General features: G+C 34.3%; 1 protein-coding gene across 12 annotated transcripts in view; it reads right to left on the bottom strand.

Annotated features, from left to right (window-relative positions):
- PIAS2 (protein inhibitor of activated STAT 2) overlaps positions 1-26,285 on the bottom strand; it is a 171,281-nt gene that overhangs the window by 56,985 nt on the left and 88,011 nt on the right. For 7 of the 12 annotated variants that reach the window (XM_017529695.2, XM_017529694.2, XM_017529691.2 and 4 more), the window contains 5 exons: positions 22,385-22,545; positions 15,854-15,987; positions 14,337-14,508; positions 6,101-6,240; positions 421-458 (listed from right to left, as the gene is read on the bottom strand). In XM_017529695.2, the coding sequence (XP_017385184.1) occupies positions 421-458; positions 6,101-6,240; positions 14,337-14,508; positions 15,854-15,987; positions 22,385-22,545 (645 nt within the window). Of the gene's footprint in view, positions 1-420; positions 459-836; positions 3,590-6,100; positions 6,241-14,336; positions 14,509-15,853; positions 15,988-22,384; positions 22,546-26,285 lie in introns of those variants that run through there. The other 5 variants (XM_037738982.1, XM_037738981.1, XM_037738978.1 and 2 more) reach the window with 2 other exon arrangements.

The raw sequence follows: 26,285 nt of genomic DNA, 5'->3' as shown, positions 1-26,285 counted from the left end.
TTAAAAACAATGAAGAATCAAGTTAATGAGTCAAGTCTGTCTCATCACGTTTAGCTATTAATTTTCTAGGTACAGAATATTTTAGCTAAAAAATAAAACTGTATTTGTAAAATTTTAACTTCCAGCCACTAAAGCACTGCTTCCATTCATTCTAGTCATTCAAATGCTTATAAGAGATGCCAACTGATTAAGCTAAATAAAATTAAATTCAAAATTTAGATATTAAGACAAAAATCATGAACTGAAAAACAACTTTATTCCTCCAAATAAAATTATGAAATATTTGCACAGTATTCCTTTCCATCAATGTAAGTAATTCAAGAGTTGACTGTCCTGATTTTATGCAACTGGCCATTTTTAGTTAGTATGACATAATCAACAATCAAATACAAATTAGTTGCTTAAATTCAGGATACATACCTGGGGATCAACTGGAATAAGGGAAAGAAAATCCAAACCTAAAACAAAAATGCTTTGTTAATAGTTGCCTCATATTTTGGAGACCAGAATTATTTCCCTAAATCATTTTTACTTATCACAAATCACAAAACATTTGTGGTAAATGCTTACCACTCAGCCACGGGGAAGTGCTACACCATGATCAGTGATATCTGAAGTGTTTAAAACCCAAAGATGAATATATTATCTGATAAAACAACTGGTAAAACTAGCTCCCAGAGACTCAAAGGCAAAAGTCCAAAAATTTCCAAAGAAGGACTAGTCAAAACAAATGTTTCCCCTTTTGTCACTTAACAGAATGAGAAGCAATAAAAACGATGAGCTAATGATCTAGATTCGAATCATTAAAAAAAAAAAAAAAAAAACCATACTTAAGCTCTTAAGATACTTCATATTTATTTTTCAGAAATACAGATGTTCATCTAAATATCACTTCTAAACAGACATCTATTTCAATGATAGCTCTCTGTCCCCACTGCCCCCACATCAAGAGCAATACACAGTCCAACGCTCTGCATAAAGCACACACTTGGGAATTGCTGTGCTAACAGGCTTAAGTTATCAAGGGTTATTGGGTTCTGAGCTAACGTAATTTTCTAAACCAGAGAACTGTAATTGTCCAATTAGGTTTTAGAAAAGAGGAATGTGTAAAAGGTTGTCCAGTAATATAATTCTGACGTATTCAAGTATTCAAGAAATAACAATAAATAATTTAAAATTCCAGGTCTGAAAAGTCTAGTAATAAACTACAAAGTCAGTTCATTCCTAGACCTCCCTGTGTGACTAAACTCCCTTCAGTTACTTCAAAACATTAAAAAAGAAACCATAAGTCATTAAGACATGCCAATTTCTATTCAATTCCACGAATTTTTATGCTGGCATTCAGTGACACCCCGAATATAACCACCACACAGAGAAAGTCTGACATTATGCTTTTATACAAAATGGAGAATATCAGTGGGGACTTTTAAAATATTTATAACCAGTATGAATTTATAACTCAAAAAATTTAAATATATTTATTCTCTTATAATCTCTAAATAAGGGTACTACAAAAATGCTTACCAAGTGATACAAGCTGTAGCACCAATCATCTGAAAGAAATCATTCCAACAATTTCTAAAGCATTTAAAATTGTTGCTATACATTTTTTCCTTCCTTTTTTTGGGAGACACTGAGTCTGCTCTGTTGCTGAGGTGAGATTGCAGAGGCACGATTATAACTCACTGCAGCCTTCACTTCCTGGCTCCAGCAATACTCCAACCTCAGCCTCCCAAGAAGCAGGGACTACAGGTATGTGCCACCATGCCCAGTTAATTATTATTATTATTTTTATAGAGACACGGTCTTGCTATGTTGCCCAGGCTGGTTTTGAACTCCAGAACTCAAGCAATCTTCCAACCTCAGCCTCCCAAAGTGCTGGGATTACAAACATAAGCCACTGCACCCAGCTTGCTGTAATTTTTCATTTCATAAGTCTGTCACTATGATACAGTGGTTTGAGCCAATAGTAAACTGAAGAGAATTACAACAAACTTTTCCAATGACTTCTCTATTAAAATAATAGGTAAGATATCTCAATAAGCAGACTTTTTCTTCATATTAATAATACTGTTCAGTAAATCCCCTTCTGCCAAACGGTAATTCAAAATTTGTCTAGCCCTTATAATGCCTTCAGAGTTTTGCATTTTCAGTATTTCTATTATGTTTATGGAAATGTTATTTATTTTGTTCTGCTTCAAATGGTATATTTTCTTCATTTTTACAAGAACTTCCACCTTTTCATAGTTTTTCAGTTTTCTTCATTTTTACAATAGCTCCTTTTTATACTTTTTCAGTTTCATGTGTTCAATCATTTTAATGTTTGTTGTATCTCTCGTCCATGTTAGTAATTGAAACCTTTTTATAATGCTAAGGTATTGACAATGCTGTTGGAATATTGTGTGCTAAAGCCAAACCACTCAAAAATGCTCATTTTCTAAATGTTCAACTATTTTCCATTTCATAATTTCAATTAAAATCCACAAGCCTGATATAAAACATTTAAAAAATTATATATCAAGCCTGTGTATTTATTTTAATTGAAATTAAAAATTGAAACTATCCCCAGAGAATGCTCATTAAGGACCAAAGACTTTTCCTGTTTTCGTTATTTCAATTCCAGTTCTTCAATGTACTGTAATTCTCTTTGATGATTTCATGTGTGGCAGTAAATATAAAGACTATTTAGAAAAGAATTAAGAGATTTACTTGATCTGTATCTTTTGATACCTCATCCATGGAGACTTGAATGTGGTGACTTATACCCATCATAATAAAATACCTAGAAATTTTTCTAAAATTTTGGTTGGAATTCTAGATTGTTTACCAAGCATTACACAGGTGCTGTCTATATAAACCCTGTCTAATGCAAGTATTTCTCTTACTGAAACCATTTTTTTCATCAAGCACTAAAAGTGAAGTTTGATGTAGTATTTTAGATGCTATTCTTTCTAACAAAAAACAAAACCATTAAAGTCTTCCTGCATTTTACATTTTAAGCAGAATATTACAAGTCTTATATGAAATAAAGTTTCATCAGTAGTGACTAAATTTTACTGCCTTGTTTCATAAGTTTAGCAAAATGCTGTTTCATATTTCACCGTAAGTTTCAATTGCAGCGTGTCACAATGATATACTTTTATGCCCTCCTAAGAATTTCATGGTTGAAATGCTTAATTACTTTTAACTAAAAAGCAGGTAGTGTTAACACTATTAACACCGATAAAATTTTAATTTAAAAATTTTAAGTGCTTCATTGTTAAACTGACTCATTAGACATCTTTCCTCATTGATGACAACACATTTTCCCTACATGAGCCATAAACTTTAACAAAGCATAACTGCTACATGACTAAATATGGATATGTTTAGCACTTTCAAATTTTAATGATACAACTTTTGAGCACCATTCGCACCTGACAATATGGCACTAGCAATAATAAGGCAGTCATATTTTTCCTTGAAATAATCAAGCTGTTTTCCACTCCATAAATAAAATTATTTGTTTTATTTTGTATTCACTGTTGCACAGTATCAGAAGATGTTCCAAGCGTCAGTTCATTATTAATATCATTTCTTCTTTGTTCTCCTGCAGATTCAGAAGATTCATGTTTATGATGTTTAAAAGAAATGTTAAGAAATGTATTAAAACTTTATCTCTCCATTCTTGGTGTTCTATTTAATATTTTATTATAAATTATTAAGTTATCAATACCAAAACTCTTCACAGTATGACTAATTACATAAAGTTATACATAAAACAAAACCAAAGTAATTACTAATTACAAAAGAGAACATTAACAATAAAATCAAAGTAAAACTAAACTATCTAGATATAGTAACTGCTACATAAATCATATATGATGATAAACTGGCAATTTTTCTAAAGCACAATATATCCTCTTCTATTCAGTGATCAATTCTAAGAAAGCTTTTCAATAATAACCAGTAACACCATAATGGTTAATATTGGCTTAATATCAACCTTGGATATTAGTCTTGTTTGCTCAATACCAGCTTGCAATGCATTTTTACTAAATATCCAGTTCACACACATTTTACTGCATTTTTCTCAAGTTTGCACATTTCTAAAAAGAAATATTCTCTCTCACTTTATGCCCAAAGTTTGAAATAATATAAATTTTCCAAAATTAAAAAATCATCCAGATTTACAGAATTTAAAAACAGGGCAAGTGACTTGTAAATTGTGTCTATGCTACTGCTAAATGGTAGGATTGTTTTTATAAACAGAAATGCTCATTATCTTTTTTTAGGATTAATTTTTAATTCAAGGTCTTTAGGAAACAAATTCTTTTAGAATGCTTGCTTATAACACATACTGAGATGACATGCGGACACTCTTCCAACTAGCCAAGGTTATAAGTAATACAAGGCAGTTAGGAATTAAGAATCTCTGAGTTTCCATCTTTATCACAGACATGAAATCTCACGGGTACCTTAGCATCAGACTTTGTATATACTTCACAAATACTTTATAACTTGTGTTAGCTGGGTCTATAAAGAACTTCTTAAAATACCAACTCCCAAATTACATATGGAGTGAATATATTTAAGAAGCAGAAAATATTTTTAAAAGCCATTTTTTCAATGTATACTATAAAAGGTTTATTCTTGTCCACTAAATTTTATTCACATAATTGAAACAAATTTCAGGTGGCAAAATTATATTGAGCTAATTATCAATTGTTTCAGTAACACAAATTTCCACCAACAGGATAAGTATTCTGCTTAAAATAAAGACCTTACTAAGGGGAGAAAAAATATATATCATAGATCAAAATTAACTTCATAAATCTAGAGAAGAAAACTAGTAACAAGAGGAGAGAACTGTACTCCACTAAAAGGACCTTCCAAGAGAAAGGAAGTCATGAATGTACTGGTTCTAATTTGCTCAAATATAATTGACAGAAATGTCAGCAAAAGCAATGGCTACAGAGAGAGGGAAGAAGAGTAAAAGAGGGAAGTTTAAATTTTGTAATATGGTCTTGGTTGCAGAAGTCCTGATATTAAGGTAATTCAAGCAACCTTAATATTATTCAGTAGATTCCGACTTAATCCAGGGTTTTGCCTTCTGTAATTTCAGTTACCTGTGGTCAACTGCAGCCAGAAAATATCACATGGAAAATTCCAGAAATAATTCATAGGTTTTAAACTACACATGGCTCTGAATAGTCTGACAAAATCTCATGCTGTCCTGGCTCCACCATGCTCCATCCCACCCAGGACATGAACCATTCCTTTGTACAGTGGCTCTCAGCTCTTAGTCACTTAGCAGCCATCTAAGTTATCAGATTAACTATATCTCGGTATACAGTACTTGTGTTCAAGTAATCCTTATTATTTTACTTAATAATGATACTAAAGCGCAAGAGTAGTGACGTCAGCATATTGTTATAACTGTTGTATTTTAATATTGTTGTTCATCTCTTACTATGCCTAATTTAAAAATTCAATTCAACTTTATCATGGGTATGTCTGTATAGAAAAAAAAAGAAAACAATATATAGGATTCTGTAATATCTGTGGTTTCAGGCACTTAGTGGGGGTCCTGGAACTTATCCCCTGTGGATAAGGGGAAACTACTGTACATATACAAGATATCCCCAAGTATTAAGCCCCACTCTAGGGAAACAGATGGTAGACCCTATCTTTGTAAGGAGAATAAAATCCACAGCTAGCATAAAAGAAAAAAATCAACCCCAAACAACATCAGTATATTCTGAAGTTCTGATGAGCTACCAAGAAGAGTATGAGAAAATATTCTCCCCTCACCTGTGAGGTTTTATAATAAATAAATCAAGAAAAAGTCTCTAAGTACAAATTCTCCAAATGCGAGACTAAAATCTGTAACATTTATTATTCTACTATATTTCTCATCAACAGGAATCCATAGCTTGCTCTGTAGTTAAAATAACAACTGGATGTGATGTATAAAAACAGATATGACCTTTACATGACGTCTTCAAATTTCCTTAGCATTTCTATTTAAAATTTCAAAACTATACTGGCTTCAGAGATTAAAATTAAAAATAATAAACTTTGATTAAAAAAACAAAAGAAAATAAAACTCTCCACATACCTGGCAAATCTGATGACATGCTTGATATTGGCGTGTGGTGGAATGGTACTGAGTAGTCTGTTAATGAAGGCGGAATAGCAGCAGGATCAACCGAAGTCACACTGGGCACCCTTACAGAAGATGGCTGATACATGAGAACCCTGTTTTAAACAGCATGGGAAATTACAAACAATCTGGCTGTTAGTTCACAGGAGAGAAGAGCTGCACCAGTGGGCATTCTCAGTCGTTTGTTCACTAGTTTCAGCACAACTATATGGCAGCTACTCACTACACAGCACTCCACTCTCCTCTCCTCTCCCATAACAGTCTTCATTTTAACATGAACATATCTTGGCTCTCAACAGCAGCTGCGACATAGAGCAAGTTGACATTCAATCACAATGTACAGTGATGGAATAAGATATAACACTTTCATCCAAAACAGAAATAGATGTCACTTTTATTAATGTGTATGTAATATGTATATGGGCATCAGTGATTTTACCTATAAAGAAATTTAAAACTAACATAGAAAGACCCCTAAGGTTTGATTTAAATCAGGGAACCTTTATGAGTGAAGCTACTCACTGTAGCACAACCCAAATTTCTTCAATTCTAACTTGAATTGTATTAATTATTTGCAATCTTTTCTGGAAATCATCTGAGCAAAATTACCCAATCTTAAAGCCGGCAAACTCGATGGCAATAGGCCACAATCAGAAATGAGGATGAGTATTCAGGATTTAAAATATAATATCCAGAAATAAAAATGCTGGCTACCATGATAGCACCTACCAGGCAGGTGAAATCCTAAGAGGGTTTATGATTTTAAAATGAGCTTTTCATGCTACTAAAAATACAAATTAAACATATGTAATAAATACTTCACAATTAGTATTATATAAATATATACACTATAGCATTTTTATAATTTCAAGAAGCAGTATAATTAAACATATTTTTGAAAAAGTTCAAGCTTAAACAGAGACTTTTTTTTTGCATTCTTCCTATTTAACCTGCATTTTCTCAGGGTAAACAACTACAACTTCACAAGAAAGACATCCTTCAATGTATGTATGAAACTGAGCATCATTACTGGTCTTATGGTTAATGGTGGCTACCTTGCAAACAAGGGGTACAACATCAAGGTTAGTATCCCAAAGCACTGCCAGTCAACTATCGTAAGCTTAATGACAAAGGCACAGAATTCTGTAGCTGGAAGGGATCATTACGAAGATGAAGAAAGTGTCTCAGAAACTTAAAGTAGAACCATGGTCACAAAGCTAGACTGGGACTGACAACTTCTGGACATCCTTTCCCTTTTCTGTTATTGCTGATTATTAAACATCGGTAAGAAGAAATCATGCCAATTTGCATCACATTCTTTGTACTCTGACAAACTATTTCATAACCTCAGTTTAAATGTCAAACCACTTAAAAATAGATGTCACTACCAATGTGGAAAACAGTTGTCTTGAGAGTACATATATGGTTGAATTGGCAACTATGTTAGTCTCAGAAAAGTGAATAAATAACACAGGCTAGAGTTCAGAAATCTTGGATTAAAAACTGATCCATTTAGGGAGCTTATGACAAATAATATGCTTGAGGCAATAACTAAGCCTAGTATTTGAAAATGCATTTTCCTGAGGTAGATAAAGATAGAAAGAAGTTATCTTCCAAAAATCAACCACCTGCCTGTAGGTTAGAATCTGGAGATTTCTTAGCCTCCAGTGCTACTCCAAGATCTAAAACCACAAGCAGGATGTGAGCAATGTTAGAAAAGGCAGACTCTGGAGGAAAAGAGAAGTTGGGAGGATATAAAATAAGTTATATTGTATCTAAAGCTCATCTTTTTTGGAGGTTTAAAAACAGTGGTCCTCTACAGGGATCACAGAAGAACAGATCGTCAAAAGTTTTCCAAATAACATGAGACCACCTCTCACACACAAGAGTTTATATGAGAAATTGGAGGAAATACACAGTGGGTAAGGAGGAGAGACAGATTGGGGTATATCGGAGAGCTGGGGAAGGGGCTAAAGAAGTGGCTGTGATTATTCTGGCTGTCTCAAAGTGTTAATATCTTTTAAAAAGTATTTTTAAAAAATGTTAATAGCAGGCTTTTAAAGACCAAAAATATATACATACAAAGTTTCATTTGATTTAAAAAGTTTCTACTTAAAAGTACATTTAGAGCCAGGCAAGGTGGCTCCCACCTGTAATCTCAGGACTTTGGGAGGCCAAGGCAGGAGAATTTATTGAGCCAGAAGTTCGAGACCAGACTAGGCAACATAGGGAGACCTTGTAACCACAAAAATAAAAAATAAAAAAAAAAGCCACATGTGCTGAAGCATGGCTAAGGTGCCAGCTACTCAGGAGGCTGAGGTGGAAGATTGCTTGAGTTCAGGAGGTTGAGGCTGCAGCGAGCCGTGAATGTTCTACTGCACTCTATCCCAGATGACAGAATAAGATGCTGTCTCAAAAAAAAGTACATTTAACCTATCATGCTTTTTTTTCTCTGTCACTCAAAGAAACTAGAAGACTTCCTGGTACAAGAAAAAGACAACGAACGTCTTTCTCCCACTCCTCTTTCTCTTCCTTTGCTATTTCACACTGGAGATTTTCTTTTGTTTTGATCCTGATTTACCCTTCAACTTGAAATAGACTTATAAATAACAATAACAGAGTTCCTTTCCCTTCCCTGACCCCTTGACTTACATCTGTAGAGGAGTCAAGTGAATATCCCCACACACCTGTCTGTCACCACAGTAATACCTAATAACTGCACGTGTCCTGTCACTTAGCAACATGAAACTTTAAATGATTAAATAGCTACTCCTTACTTAAGCAATACCAACTGCTGGCTGTCAAAACATCGAAACGTGAAAATCCAATAGGGATACAAATTAGTAAATCAACATCTAAAACCTCAGCAAACATATGAAAAGTTAAACTATTTAGTATTGGTTAATTCCCATTACCTGAATGTTGCAACCATTAATACAAATTTGACTTTATATAGAGTGGTTTAAAGTAGTCATTAGTCAGGATTATCAAATTAAATACTAGGAGCAGGGTTTTGCTATGGGAATCTTCACAAGAACCACATTCAGAAACAAAATGCTTCTAAAGCCTATGCAAAAAATAGATATATTTACAGATATTAGTAACAGATTCCATGAAAAAATGTAAATGGCTATGGATGGTAAAATGATGGATGCAAAAATGTGATGTTACATGGTAATAAAAAGATTTAAAGCTTTTAAAATTTGTTACTGCCTCTTGTTAGGATTGGTAAACACACACACAGACACATGTATACATTATGTAAGTGTACATATATGTTCTAAACTTTTGTAACTTTATCCATATCACAACACAAATGTGAATTGCTAGAATGCTGCTATATTGCAAATATTACTAGTCCAAATTATATGCTGGATCAGGGAATTGCATGAAACTCACATTTGGCTCAGACTCAGATGTCTGAAAAAGGACTGACAATTTCTATTTATAACTCTGAAGTTCACTGTATGCTCTCACTTTATGATCATAAAAGTATAAAAAAGATTCAATTTTGCTACCAATTCCTAATGATTATTAATCTGGAGATATACAGATTTATGCTTATTATGCTTCCTGTCTTCAGAATATCACCTTATTAAGGCAAAGCAACCATTCAATCTCCAGTAGTGGGGAAGGGGCATAATATATAAAATTATCTTTGAATATGACAAAGCATCAGAGGTTTTCTAAATGTCTTAAGATTAAAAGTTTCTTTTGATAACTATTATAAGACTGCATTTAAAGACTCCAGTTGGTATGCAAAGAAAGGGAATAGGACTGCCATCAAAATGGCAATAATTCTCTCTAGTTGAGATATTTTTTGCTTTCTCTTTGGTGCTTTGTAAAATTGTTTATAAGAATAATTTTTACTAAAATGATATACCTCTTAAAAAATAGTTGCTCACAGGCCAGGCGTGGTGGTTCATGCACTTTGAAATTCTAGCATTTTGGGAGGCCGAGACAGGTAGATGGCTTGAGCTCAGGAATTTGAGACCAGCCTGGACAACATGGTAAAACCCCAACTTTACAAAAAATACAAAAAAATTGGCTGGGCATAGTAGTTCCAGCTACTTGGAGGGCTGAGGCAGGGGTAGTGCTTGAACCCAGGAGGTCAAGGCTGCTGTGAGCCAAGATCACACCACTGCATTCTAGCCTGGGTAACAAACTAAGACCCTGTCTCAAAAAATCAAAATAAATAAATAAAAAATAGTTGCGAGGGAATTTAAATGTATTTGCTCTGGCAAAATGGTTTCTCATTGATATCTAATTATAATTTCACATATATATAGGTATATATACACACACATACTTTTTTATTGTACTTTAGGTTCTGGGGTACATGTGCACATCATGCAGGATTATTGCATAGGTACATTTGCTGTCTCCATCCCCCCGTCACCTACATCTGGCATTTCTCCCCATGTTATCCCTCTCCAACCTCCCTACCCACTGCTGTCCCTCTCAAAATCCCTTGCATGCCCTTAGGTTCCTGGCTGAAGTCTTTACCATAGTATGCTATAAGTCTTTTACACTCTGTTTTCTCATCTGTAAAATAGTGATTACAGTATCTATCACAAGTCATGGACATTTTACTTGGGACAATTTAGAAATTCCTTATACTTAGTAAAAGTTTAATGAATGATTTTTTTCCTTTTGCTATTATTTCTGCAATAAGGTAGGATTTTGAATTTTAAAGTAATCAACTGCATTATTCAGTTAACAAACAGATTAAGAGAGTTCTGGTTTTCCTATTTGATCATCTTCATACATTTCCAACTTTATGCTATGTACAAGTCTAAAGGCTGAAATGGAGTCCTCAACAGATAATCATTGTTATATTAATTTTGGTTTCCAAAATGAAAATATATATTGTATTTTACAAGATTGTAAACGTTTTATTGAATATAAGGTCTTACCCCTTTTTGTCTATTTTTCACATATATTCTACTTAAAAAAATAGTTGCTCACATAATTTTGGGGCTGTAAATTAGAATAAGTTTTCTCATTCTCTACTCTTCCTCATTTGCTTACTATCCTTGATGGCCAAGAAATCCTAAGATAAACTTACCCAGCATAGGAAAACCATAAAACTTTAGATGCTGAGCCACAAGAAAGGGTATAAAAGGACAACCAGGAACAAAGCCACAAAAGTCTAAAGAGTAGGAAAGAATCACAGAGATGATATAACCACAACATGAGCCTCCACTATGACACTGTGACAGGTGGCAGTCACTCTAACACAGAAAATATGATTTTGGGACAAAAGATTAAATTTCCTAGTGTTCAGAAAGCTCCAGTAGAAAGTCTGTCCATGTATCTTTAGTCCATTGGACCTAAATCTGGTAACAAGGAATAAACTTAATCCAGCTAGTCAATGTCTCCCTTTTAAGAACTACAAGGTGGCTATCACATAATCTCTTCTCCTGGTTTAACTGCTTCAGTCCGTAAGACCCACTTGTCTGTCATGCTCCAGGTTCCACTATTCACCTTCCTGTTCCCCTGCTGTGGTCATACTCATTTGTTAATACCATTCTTGATGATCAGCATTGACTGAAATGCTCTGAGAGTCATACAGCCTAAAATGAAACAAAACTGGCATGGTATGGATCCTGGACACTATGCTTCTTTCATTTTTATTTTTTTTATTTTTTTTGAGACAGAGTCTCGTTCTGTCACCCAGGCTGGAATGCAGTGGCAGGATCTTGGCTCACTGGAGCCTCCACTTCCCGGTTTCAAGCAATTCTCCTGCCTCAGCCTCCTGAGTAGCTCGAATTACAGGAGTGCGTCACCACACCCAAGTAATTTTTTTTATTTTTAGTAGAGACAGGGTTTCATCATGTTGGTCAGGCTGGTCTCGAACTCCTGACCTTGTGATCCGCCCATCTTGGCCTCCCAAAGTGCTGGGATTACAGGCGTGAGTCACTGCGCCTGGTCTATGCTTCTTTTATTAATGCTAAGAACAAACTGGTTAAGTGATGAACCCTTCAAATCATTAAGTGAAATCTGACATTTGAAAGAGTTTCTATCAGAAATGGCAATTCACTGAATGCCTTTCCAGCATCCATGAAGATGACTATATAGTTGTCCTTATGACAAGATCCATCTTATCAGTATATTTTCTAATATTAAAGCACTCCTAGGATAAACTCTGCTTGGTCACAGATGTCATTTTAATATATAATTAAATGATTTCCTAAGACTGAATTCAGAATTTTCATTTACCTTTCTACGTGAGTCTGTTTTTCCTAAGAGTTCTTCCATGAGAGTATTAATGTGTATGACTGAGTTGGGTGTTAAGGGCTATACGAACTTCATGGAATGAACTTGGTAGCCGCATTTTATACAGACTTTTAAAATAAAAACTTTCATGTGTTGCTGGTTTAATCACAATTTTCTACCTTATACTTACCAATGTTAGTTTTTGTTTTCTTTTCAGCCTAGATGAGAAGCCTTAACATTTATCTCTATAGTAGCTGACCACAGATGTAAACTATCCTTATTCCTCTTTATAGTGAGGTCATTTCAAATTCTGTCACCCATTGTGTATGTGCCATCCCTCCTGTTTCATGGGCTCATCAAGTACAGATAAAAATGTGGTAAAGGACAGAGGGCAGACCCTTGTGGCATGCCACCGAGACATGCGCCAAGATCACATCAATTCATGAGTCAGCATTGCTAGGCATGACCTCTCAACCTGGCATGAGCCAACTACAGTACTTGCAACTCATGCTTTTCCAGTATATTCTAAAGGATATCATTAGAGAGAAAAATCCAGAAACATGACATCTAAGCATTCATTCCCTTGATTTTCCACCCCAGTAACCATTTCAAAATTATTTCTTCATGTTCTGTTTATCATTTAAATTGTAGATGTACCAACCAATTCGTTTCAAAGGAGCAATAAATGATTGGCACACCAGGAAAAAACGCACTTGAAATCATTTCCTCATTTTGTTCCACAAACACAAAAATCCCACCTCATTCTAATTAAATGGATAAAAGTAAATATATGCCCTTACTATATATGTAAACTATATCTGGAAACATAAGTATTTTAACAGTAAAGAAGGTAGCTGAAAAGATTTAATTCTTAAAACTATAAAAAATGTTGCAGAAGTAGACATTTTATATAAAATGTTTAGAACAGGCATCACAGAGACAAAAAAAAAGACTGCCTAGATTTAGGGTGTAAATAGGAATAAACTACAAGAGAACATGAAGAAAGTTTTTTTTGGTGTTGAAAATATTCTACTACTGAATCATGGTGATGACTGCACAGCTCTATGTATCTTCTAAAATTCCTGAATTGTGCATTATATACTTAAGATGGGTACATTTTATCCTATGTAAATCATACCTCGGTAAAGCCATTATAAAAGTAAGTGGACCAAGAGGCCAAAAAAGATGACTCGAAAACACCCAAGTTTAAAAGAATGTGTTTGTGACTGTCAAGAGAATTCTCCTGTTATCTCCTTGCATGGTGCAAACCCTCTCTGAAAAAGCAACTACTGCTAAATACTTAAACCGATCTTTTAATACTGTCAATAATGATTTCTGCCAGATAGCTTATAGAGAATCCATGCCAAAATTCAGGTAAAATGCCATCCTACCCGTCCATATTTTTCCCTGGAAAGGGTGAGAAGGGAAAGAAATCAATTTTTATTGAGAAATTACCACATGCCTGACAGTGAGGCTTTCTTTCATCATCTCATTAAAACCTGAAAAGAATCCTGTAATATAGCCATTATTTAGCTCCATTTAACAGAACACAAAAAAAGAGGCTCAATCAAATTCAGTATTTCATCTAAGATAATAGAACAAGTGAGTGATGGTGCCAAAATTGGCATCCACACTTGTCAGATTCCCAGTTCCACACTGCATTACACCAGGCTTTCTCATGCTGGTCTGAGATACCAAATTTCCTTACAAATAGGTTCAAGAAAATAACAAAAAGTCTCAGGTATGAAATAAATACCTCACACGCTCACTTTCCAAAGATGTAAATATTTTCTCCATCAAAATTTGCTTTCCTATAAACAATGTGCTTATTTGAAAATATTTCAACTGAACAAAAGCAAATTAAAATAGCTTTCTATATTTATGCCATTTCCCAAAGAGACATTTATAAACCTATCCCAAAAGCAATTAGTTGCAAGTATAATGAACAATAGTGAACTATAAATTAACAAACCCTTTGGTTGGGCTGCTTTGTGTTTCTGACATAAAGATGCATTTCCTTTTGGCAGGAGGGTCTTCCTCTTCATCAGAAGAGCTTTCTATTGTAAGATCAATAACATCTACTTTCTTCTTGCTTGCCTCACTGGCTACAGTCACTGAACAAGGTTTACTGAGGACGCTTGAACCTGCATGTAAGGAAACAAAAGGAAAAAAAAAAAAAAATCAAAGGTATAACACAAACTCTAGCCATAGAGTCTAGTATATTCAGTATAGTAGATTCCTGACGACACATAGCCACAGTGAAGCCACAAACCCATGGACAGACACCAGCTCCCTAACTGCTGGTTAGGGAACTGCTCTCAGGCCATGCAAGAATAGGTGATTTCACCAGCTGTGTATTCTCACAGACACGTGGCATAGTTTGCTCAAAACCAGGTAATTCCATTCTAGCAATTATGCTCATATCAAAGAAAGTATACAGGCTTTTCACCATAAGCTAGAATTTGATAAAAACTTTCACCTTGATAAGCTGTAAAAACCCAAACCTCTCACTTAAGTTATTCAGACATTTAAACTTTTCTTGTGAATTATCTACTAATCACATAGGTTCTTTCTGCCCACAAAGATAGTCTCACATACCATATTTGTTAACTCATATTTTTATAGAAAAGTGTATTATTCTCTGTATTTAGTTAAAAAAGAATGATAGTTGATAATGGAAAAGCAATAGAAACTTAAGTAAATCACTCCCCATTTTTCTCAAAGATGAGAGAAGCCCTGGACACTGCACTCAGGTTCAGTATCAATAACAGAGAAATAATAATGGCATAAATCCTTTATTTTTTCCCCTCTCTTCTTACTCTAATTATTCATTACATTGTTTGTTAGAACTTAAATGTAATCAGAACAAAACTGAAATGCAGTGAGTAGACTGTTAGATAAAAAGAAACTCTAAGTTCACCAGTGAGTTTCAGTTATTCAAAATGCCCTCAGTTTCCCTACTTAGTGTGGACAGATGCAGGCAGTTGATGGATAGTAATTTTAGGTAATCAAGGCAATGGTAAAATTCCTTCCCACAGAGAAATGGAAGGAAACAATCTGTTTACTTTCTGAGCAACTAACCTGTGATCACCCCCCACACTACCAAGGTTATTAATCAATGATGTAGCCTCTCTAACCTCACCTCCACCTAGGGTTTCACTTACAAATACTCTAAAAACAATTCTGAAAAACTGTCCGTATAAATGTATTTGTGACTTTTTGTAACAAACATCATATATTAAAATGATTTTAGATGAATGTTTCACTTACCCTACACAGGAAAAATACAATATGAAATAGCTGATAAGATGGTATAAACTTTAGCACATTTCTTCAGGAAAGAATAAAAATCATTTGGGGGAAATTATATATAATCAAAAGATTAAATCAACAAGCTGAATTACAAATATATGGTTCCAGGGGCCAAGGTTAATGATAATGTGGCACAAGTCTCACTGCTTTGCCCTCTCCTGCTGTTCTTATACATACTTTCTATTTTTGTACATGGTTGGCTGGATACTTTCATAGCTTCTTTCTTCGGTCTCATTGGACACCAAGAACCATCTTCTTGGAATTTGATCTCATCCACATCAGAACAGTCATTAAGAATTTCCATAAAAAGCCTAAAAACCAATTAAGAAGTACATACAAGTAATCAACAGCTTTGCTTAAAGGTGAAATAAGAAAGTAACACACATTACCTAGAAAACAAAAGTAATGTTACATGACCCCCTTTTTTTTTTTTTGGTATTGCAATACTTTGTACAATTATTACACCCCCTTTTCCCTATCTTTTAAATCTGTAACAGGCAACATAATAGTTCAGTAACTCACTAAGCATCACCTGTGAAACTCAATGATGAGCATCAATGGGTAAACAGAAGTAGATACCTGGAGTCTCCTAGCTGAGACTGACAGTAAGAACAACCTCTAACACAGCATGCAAAACAAGCAGACAAAGGATGCCATACAGTAAAATAATTTATAAACTTTAATTTCACGAGAAAAAGAATAATGGGGTAGGGGAAGGAGGGAAAACTAGGGAAATAAAATAAGTCTCAATAAATTTAAAATAAGCAAAGTGTAACTGAACTATGTTCAAATTAAGTCAAATCAGAAAAATGTGAAAAATCCACAAATATTTGGAAACTAAACAAAAGACACATGAGTCAAAGACAAAAGTAAGATTTTGAACTGAATGAAAATAAAAATGTAATAAAACTTCAGGGCTGTAGCTAAGGTACTGCTTAAAGGGAAATTTACAGCATTAACCTTTCCTTATTAGAAAATAAAGTTTCAAATCAGTAAATTTATGAAACTAGAAAAAAGCAAATTATAGTAAAAACAAGAAAAGAGAAATAACAAAGAGAAAAACAGAAACAAATTAAATAGAAAAACAGAAAAATCAGCTTCCAGTCAAACTTATTTACGCTCACTCCAAAAGAAACAGATACCCTAAATAGCCCTATGTCTATTAAATAAGTTGAATCTGTAGTTAAAAACTTTACCACAAAGAAAATCCCAGGCCCAAAGTCTCCTCTAGGGAATTCTACCAAATATTTGAGAAGAAATAATACCACTACTTTCAACTCATTGTGCAAGGTCAGCATTACTCTGACGGTAAAACCAGGCAGGCATTACAACAAAACTAAATACCAACATCCCCCATGAACTTTGCAAAACAAATCCAACAACAAATACACACGGGATAACAAATCATGACCAAATGGGGTTAATTCTCACAATATAAGATTGGTATAATATCCAAAAGTCAATCAACATAATTCATATTACCAGACTAGTCAATGCAAAAGGGCAGGAAAACAAAACAAAAGGCATCCACATTAGAAAAGAAGTAGTAAAACTGTCTTTATTTAAAAAACATTACTGTGACTATATAGAAAATCCTATGTAATCTATAATAAAGCTACTATAATTACTAAAGGATGAGAGTAACATATCTCATCCCTTAGTAACATATGAGAGCAATATACAAGTCAACTATATTTCTATATATTAGCCATAATTAGAAAAATTTTTTAAATACCACAGAGATATGAAATATTTAGGAATAAACTTGACAAAAGATGTACAAAATACACTGAAAACTACAAAACACTGCTGAGACTAATAATTAGAAAGGTACATCCTATTCATAAATCAGAAGACTCAATATTGTTACATCACCACACACTTATCTACAGAGTCAATGAAAAACAAAATCCCAGCAGGTTTTTTCCCTAATTGACAAGTTGATTTCAAAATTTGTATGAAAATGCAAAGAATCTACAATAGCCAAGAAAATTTTGAAAAAAGAAGAACAAAGTTGGAAGATTCACACTACCTGAATTCCAGGAAATGCAGTATTGACATAACTACAGACAAATAAATCAATACTACAGTCCAGAGATCCATACATATAGTCAATTAATTTTTTGTAAAAAGTGCAAAAGCAATTAAATGAAGAAAAACTAATCTTAACAAACGGTGTAACAATCACATGGCCATACATCAAAAGAAACCAAAAACCCTGTTCTTTATCTTAAACCATACATAAAAACTTGATAGAAACAATAAACCTAAATGTAAAAGTAAATTATAAAATTCCTACAGGAAGCTCAGAAAAAATCTTTGTGACCTTGAGTTAGGGAAAATGTCTTAAGGTAATACCAAACACACAACTCATAAAAAACTTGGTAAGCCAGCCTTCATTCAAATTAGACACTTTTACTATTTGAAACACACTGTTAAAAGACTAAAAAGATAAAATGACAGAAAACATCTACAAATCATATCTGTAGCAACAGGTTTGTATACAGAATACACAGAGAATCACCAACATTCAATAATATGAAAACAAAACCCAATTGAAAAGTGGGCAAAAATTTGAAGTCACTTCACCAAAAAAAATACAGATACAGAATAAATATGCAAAGATGCTCACTACAATTAGTAATAAGGAAAATGCAAATTAAACCCACAATGGAGTAACACCATATACCACTAGTATGATCTAAAATTAAAAAGACTAAAAGGCCAGGCAAGGTGACTCACACCTGTAATCCCAGTACTTTGGGAGACCAAGGCAGGTGGATCACTTGAGATCAGGAGTGGGAGGCCAGCCTGGCCAACATGGCGAAACCCCGTCTCTACTAAAAACACAAAAAATTAGCCAGGCATGGTGGCAGGTGCCTGTAATCCCAGCTACTGGGGAGACTGAGGCAAGAGAATCACTTGAACTTGGGGGGCAGGGGTTTCAGTGAGCCAAGATCATGCCATTGCATTCCAGCCTGGGCAACAGAACAAGACTGTCTCCAAAAAAAAAATGATTAACCATACCAAATGTTAATGAGAATGAGGAACAATCTAAATTTTCCATGTACTGCTAGTGGAAATATAATATAAAATAGTACAACTGCTTTGGAAAACAGTTTGACAGTTTCTGGCAGTTAAGCACACACCTGGCATGTGACCAGGCATTCCACTCCTAAGTATTTACCCAAGATAAATGAAAACAGTCCACACTAAGACTTGGGCATGAATGTTCACAGTAGCTGTATTTGTAACAGCCCAAAAAACCAGAAACATACCATCAACGCACAAACTGACAAACTGGGAATTAGAATGCAACTCAGCTAAAAATGAACTACTGGTACACGCAACAACATAAATGTATCTCAAACAAGTATGCTGAGTAAAAGAAGACAAAGCAAGTACAGAGTTTACAACTCCATTCATATAAAAGTCTAGAAAATCTAAATTAATCTATAAAAACAGGGCATATCAGTGTTTGCTCAAGGACTGAATAAGAGGGAGAGATTAAAAACATACATGAGAAAGCTCTGGGTGTGAAGGGTGTGTTCATTATCGTGACTGGAATAACAACTTCACAGATATATAATAGGTCAAAATTTACCAAACTGTACATTTTACATGAGTAGTTCTTATGTCAAAATGCCCACGTTATGCGAAGAGGCTTATTTTTCTCAATTATACTGAAAACTCAGCATGATGTTAATCAAAATCCAAAACGGTTTTGTGTAATTTGAGAACACTTTTTTATTCAAGTGAATATGGCAGAGTATACTGTGATACTAGTCAAAAAAAATTCTGAAAAGAAATGGCCTAAGAAATACAACCACATAATAGAAATCTAATAATTAAAACAGTTTTGTACTGGTCCACTAATACTTTGATCAATGGAACAAATAGCAGTTTAGAAGTTAATACTAGTATTCACAAGAAATGTATTAGATAATCCAAGTAGTATCTCAGATCTGTGGGAGAGATTATTCAGTAAATGTGGTTTAGAAAAAACTGGGTGCTAAGGTAAGGTGATCCCTACATTAATGGATCATCTATTCCCTACTGTAAAGTTCGTTCCCCATCCCCAATTTTCTTCCCATAGTGTCATTCCTTACCTTCACAGCACTTTACACTTAATAAGCAATTTTTTTAACACTCTCCCATACTAGAAGTGCTCTGCCTACCATTTTTAGACCTAGTATCTGACACATGATAGGAATTTAGTAAGTTCTGTGCTGAAAGACTTCATGAAGCAATGTATAATGGAACAACTGCACAACTGGAAAAAGGAATCATAAATATGTCTGATGAAAACAAGAAAGTGCTCATATAAAATTTCTACAACACTCTAAAGACACAAGTTCCAAAGGAAAAGACAGACTTGATGAAATAAAAGTGTAAAGCTTCTGAATGAAAAACAAAGCTCGCAACAAATACAATTAAAAGGCAAACTGGAAAAATACATCTGGTGCATGTGAACAGAGAAATTAATATCCTCAATCTATAATTACTACTTATAGGCCAGTAAGAAAAAGATGAACAACCTCATAGCAAATGTTATTTTAAAAAGGAATATTTGGCTGGGTGTGGTGGCTCACACCTGTAATCTCAGCACTTTGGGAGGCTGAGACCAACCTGACCCATGTAAAGAAACCCCATCTCTACTAAAAATACCAAATTAGCCAGGCATGGTGGTGCATGCCTGCAATCACAGCTACTCGGGAGGCTAAGGCAGGAGAATCGCTTGAACCCAGGAGGCAGAGGTTGCAGTGAGCCAAGATCGTGCCATTGCACTCCAGCCTGAGCAACAGAATGAGACTATCTCCAAAAAAAAAAAAAAGGAATATTAAGAGGCAATTCATAAAAGATATTATAATGACCAATATGGGATTAAATATCTGATAATTCTTACATACAAAAAATAAAAATAAAAACAATCAGCTATCTTTTCAATTAGGAAATTGGTAGACATTTTTATTTGTCATTTCGTTATTTATTTTTGAAACAGTATCTTGCTCCAGGCTGGAGTGCAACGTCATGACCATTGCTCACTGCAGCCTCAAACTCCTGGCCTCAGACAATCTTCTTTCCTTGGCCATCCAAAGTGCCAGAATGACAGATGTAAGCCAGCACATTCAAAAGTAGAAATTTTTAAAATAAGATTCAATATGTAAGGCTGCTGAGAGGACTGACAAGTGGGCGATGTTATGCCTGTTCTCATGAGAGGGAAATGATTTAGTAGGAGAGAAAAATAGCTTACCCATTCTGGGAGGCATCTTAATAATAAATAGTAAAAGACTTAAAGTTATACATTCCCTTTGAGTTTTTTTCTAAGAACTTAAAAGAAAATTCCACAGACATACACAAAATGCCACCTTCAAAAATGTTAACATCACAGGGCAATTTTAAATGGAAAAAGAAGAAACAAAAATGGAGTATCAAGAATTTAGTAAACATATCACAAATATTAATGTACAAAGGGGGACGACATGTGTAACTCTCAAATGGTCCAAAAGCTTCTAAAAATATTAACAATCATCTCTCCCTACATTCACAAATGCACACACCAAAAATGTGTATATGCACACATACTAAGGGAGTGAGTGATAAAACAACTGTGGTAGGAATGTAAACAACTGATGCATCTAGGTCAAGGTTACATGGCAGGTTCTTTGGGCTACTGTTCCAACTCCTCTGTAGGTTTGAAATTTTTTCAAAACAAGCTAAAAATAAAAAGTCAGCAAAGGAAAAGTTCAGAGAGGAAGCTTAAAGTCCCATTCACTCTTCATTCCCCATTTTTCTCCACAGATAATACTCTTGTAAAACTTTTGTTGTTTATTTTAGAGATGCAACTCACTATGTTGCCCAGGCTCACTTTGAACTCCTCGGCTCAAGTGATCCTCCTACCTCACTTCCCTGTGTAGCTGAGACTACAGGCATGTGCCACAGTGTGTGGCTTAAAACATTTTAAAGTTGTACAAGCATCTTTAAAGATCTAGGATACTTTCACTACATATTGAGTAAAAATCATATGTATATATTAATATAAATCACTACATAAAGTATCTTTTTTAATATGTCAATAACAAAGTCATCACCATAGGACAGGATTGTTAATTTTATTTTCATTTTTTCACTAACTGTATTTTCTAAATCTTACACGATACATGGATGACATGCAATTTTTTTAAAAAAAAGATACTTAATAAAAATTAGCTCATGTCATTTTCCAAACTCTGACATGCAATATAATATGGAGATGATGCTTAAGAGTTTGGACTCCAGAGTCAAAAACACCTGGGCATGAACTCCAGTTTTGAACTTAAGAGCTATGTAATGTGTCTGTATCTACCCTATCACTTCCTCTGGTTTTTGCACAGACCCTACTTGCCATTTCAAGAGATTCTAGGTAAGCAAAATGACATCACTAAGCAAACTTTTCCCTCTTTCCTTTGGGCTTTATAAAATATAATCTTAGGAAGCAAAAACATTGCCCTCAACACAAATCACATTATAAAGATAAAAATGCCACTAACCACAGTTTAAAAAATAAGATCAGGTATAATTATGTGTAAGACAGAAAACATACAAACATCTGGATTTATGCTAAAGTAGAATTTATTTGTAATTTAGTTCACTCAGTTGTACTGAACAAAGGCATTGCCAACAGCTGTTGTATTAGTCCGTATCAGCTGTTAAAAGGGATATACTTACCCATCTAATATTAGACTTTCATAGGCAGCTTTTTTGTCACATACAGGACAAATCCAGGTGGGCTTCTTCTCATTCATTTGTAGATAAAGGGCAGCATCAAAACACTGCAGATGTGTACAAGTCACTGCACGGCATGGGATTGTCAGCCTCATTTTTCCTAACTACAGGACAGGAAACAACATGGAAAACTAGTTCAGAAAGGGTAATGAGCTCAAAGGGAACGTGGTCAGTTGTATCATGGCTTCAGACTTTTACAAGAAGACAAAAATTTTAAAAATCCAAACTAGAGTGCATTCCCATGAAGATTACAATAATTTATTTTTATTCATTGATTGCCCTATGAATTTTGAAAAACCATTTCACTTTTCCAAAACAGGTAACATATAAATCCAGATTCATATATAATGAAAATATGACTCCCTCTTACCTGGTTCCCAGTTTTCCTATCTAGAGAACCACTGTCATCCATCTCTTGCAATGTCCTTTCATAGATGTTCTAAGCACAAACCAAGTGTGTATTTAAAGAAATATTTTTCCAGGAACGATGGTATACAATACACATTGTTTTCCAACTCACTTCTGTCATATAACTTGGTGCCTACTGCACACAAATCGGTATGTAAAAAGCTACCTTTATATGAAGGCATCATAACTTAAATTTAACCAGTACACTAATGACGGACATTCAAATTGTTTCCAATCCTTTATCATTACAAACAATGCTATAATAAATACTTCTAAGATTTCTATATTTATAATATTTATATTATAATGTTTGAAATTCCTAAAAGTAAAACTTTTGGGTGAAAAGAAAAGTGCATTTGTAATTTTTGTCACATTAACATACTATCTTCCACAAAAAGTACCTATTGGGTTATCATACATGTGTATTAATGTGCTTGGTTCCACTTGACCTTTTCAATACAGTGCTATTAAATTCTTTGATCTCTGCCAATCTGGAAGGTAACAAATATCTCATTATAGTTGTGAACTACATTTATTATAAGTGGTAGTTGATCCTCTTCTTTTATTTCTAAGAGTCACTTGTGTTTCTAAAAACTTTCTACCTATAGCGTTTTCTCATTTCCCATTCGGTTATTAATCTTCTGTTATCTATTTATAGGCACTCTTTATACAAGAAATTAGCCTCTTGTGTGTAATATGAACTGCAAATATATATTTTATGAAAATTTTTTATTTTTATATAATCAACTGTGTCAATTTTTCAATATACTTTTGATTAACTCTAGTGGTCTGTTAAATTCTTATTCCAACTACTAGTGGTCCACCGGCACCAAGACATATACAACATCTGGATTTTATTAGACCTGGTTTTCCTACATAATCCTTCAAACCTCCTCATATATTTCCTTTACAGAAAATATCTCTATTTATAACCAGTCCTGCTATTTTGACTGAAAATTTGTTTCTCCCAGTAGAACTCAAAGCTCCAAAAAGACTGTCTAGATTTCTGCTCATCACTGAATCTCACTGTCCTAACACAATACTAGCTCATAGTATGTGCTCAGTATTTGTTGACCAGACAGGAAAATGAATGGAGAAGGACTGGAAACGGGGAAAACAGCAAACAGGAAAGGAAGGGAGACAGGCCTCTTTTTATGCTATAAAGTTTGGAAGAATTCACAGCAAAATTAAAACATTCTTAGCTCTGCCTGGGAGGTAGGCTTTTTAGGATGTTCTTTTTCTTTTGGTTCATCTGTGATTTCTAATTCCTCTAAAATGAACACCTGGTAGTGTTGTAATTAAAAAAAAATAATTTAGCTGAACCATCAACACAGAAGTAACATTTATACAGTTCCACCTACATGCAAGGTACAGCGTTGACTTCACATTAATTTCAAAAACGCTTTTACAATTACGTAACAATTACACCAGAAGGATGATATAATTATTATTCCCATTCTATAAATAAGGAAACTAAGGCACAAAGAAGCTAAGTAACTGAACATAACAAAGTAAGAAAACGGCAGAGCTAAGGTCTGACCTGGGAAGCTCCAGCCCTGCAGAGTCCACACTCTCATCACTACTATACTGTCTCTACCTAAGTGTCTCACCAGAGTTCTAAAAGGGATCCTCAAAATTATTGTGATTCAATCAAGGTGCGTAGCACAATATAACTAATCACTTAGAACAAAAAAATTATTGTGATTCAATCAAGGTACGTAGCACAATATAACTAATCACTTAAAGCAAAAAAACTTCGGAATAAAACCTGGGCAGCTTCTCTTCTTATGATACATCTTTCTGTTTTTCCTTCCTTTAAAAACAAATTATCTCTTACAGCATGCCCAAGGCTTTTATATAAATCTCATATAATCTTCATAACTCTATGACTCCAGAAAAGCTGCTATCTATATTTCTAGTTCTGAAATGAAGACACTGAAGCTACAAGAGACTAAAACCACACACTCACTGAGACACAACTGATGGAGCTATACCACAAATCCAAATGTTCCTAATGTCCTAGTTTTGTAACATTACAAATGGTGTTAGTCTTTTATTTTAATTACCCACCTTTTCCTCTTTTGCTAAGTTTTGCTCTGTTAAAAATGAATGTTGGCTGGGCACGGTAGCTCACGCCTGTAATCCCAGTACTTTGGGAAGCCAAGGCAGGCGGATCACCTGAGGTTGGCAGTTCGAGACCAGCCTGGCCAAAATGGAGAAACCCTGTCTCTACTAAAAATACAAAATTAGGTGGGGGTGGTGGTGCATGTCTGTAATCCTAGCTACTCGGGAGACTGAGGCAGGAGAATTGCTTGAACCTGGGAGGCAGAGGTTGCAGTAAGCCAAGATCCAGCCATTGCACTCCAGCCTTGGCAACAGAGCAAGACTGTCTCAAAAAAAAAAAAGACTAAATACCTATTCAGTACCCAACGAGATAACAGGTTTTTTGATCCTTTCAATTATAAGATGAATAACTTTAATAGATTTTCTATAATCAAACTATCATTGTATTCTTAAGAGGTATCCTTGTTTTGTCACGTTATTCTTTTTAAATAGTACCGACATAAATATTGGCTGGTGTCCTATTTAGAAATTTTCCACCAGTGTAAGTGAGTTGACTTTTTTATACAATCATTGTGCAGAAACAACTCAAATAATCACTAAACTTGTTATAAAATTATACTATATCTATTCAACAAAATGCTCACAATGATGAAAATAAGACCAGTCTACACATACTAATATACTTAAGATACACTGTTAACTAAAAAAATAGCAGGCCATGGAACAGTATACATATTTTCCAATAAACATACATATAATTATAATATAGAGAATTAAATCCAGAAAAATCTGTCATGCTACTAGTAATGTTATTTTTGAATAACAGATCTTGTGAATTTTAAATTATCATTTTTACTTTTCAGTTACATCTGAATAATTTTAAATTGGGTATTATTTGTCAATTTTAAAAATTTTTTCTTCAAAATACTGTTCTAACTCAGCCTACTGTGGGTTTTATGCGTTATCAGTTCTTAAACTTTTGGTTTCAGAACACTTTTATTTATTTTTCTTTTTATTTGCATTATGGCCAAAAGTTAAATCAGAACCCTTTTAGGCTCTTAACAATTAATATATTGGCCAGGCATAGTGGGTCATGCCTGTAATCCCAGCACTTTGGGAGGCCAGGGCGGGTGGATTACCTGAGGTCAGGAGTTCGAGACTAGTCCAGCCAACATGATGAAACCCCATCTCTACTAAAAATACAAAAATTAGCAGGGCGAGGTGGCAGGCACACTTGGGAGGCTTAGGCAGGAGTATAGCTTGAACCTGAGAGGTAGAGGTTGCAGTGAGCCGGAATCATGCCACTGCACTACAGCCTAGGTGACAAGAGTGAAACTCTGTCTCAAAAAAATAAAAAATAAAAAAAAAAAAA

Source organism: Cebus imitator, unplaced genomic scaffold, assembly GCF_001604975.1.
Source record: "Cebus imitator isolate Cc_AM_T3 unplaced genomic scaffold, Cebus_imitator-1.0 Scaffold60, whole genome shotgun sequence".
NCBI lineage: Eukaryota > Metazoa > Chordata > Mammalia > Primates > Cebidae > Cebus > Cebus imitator.
This window is presented reverse-complemented; position numbering and strand designations above follow the sequence as displayed.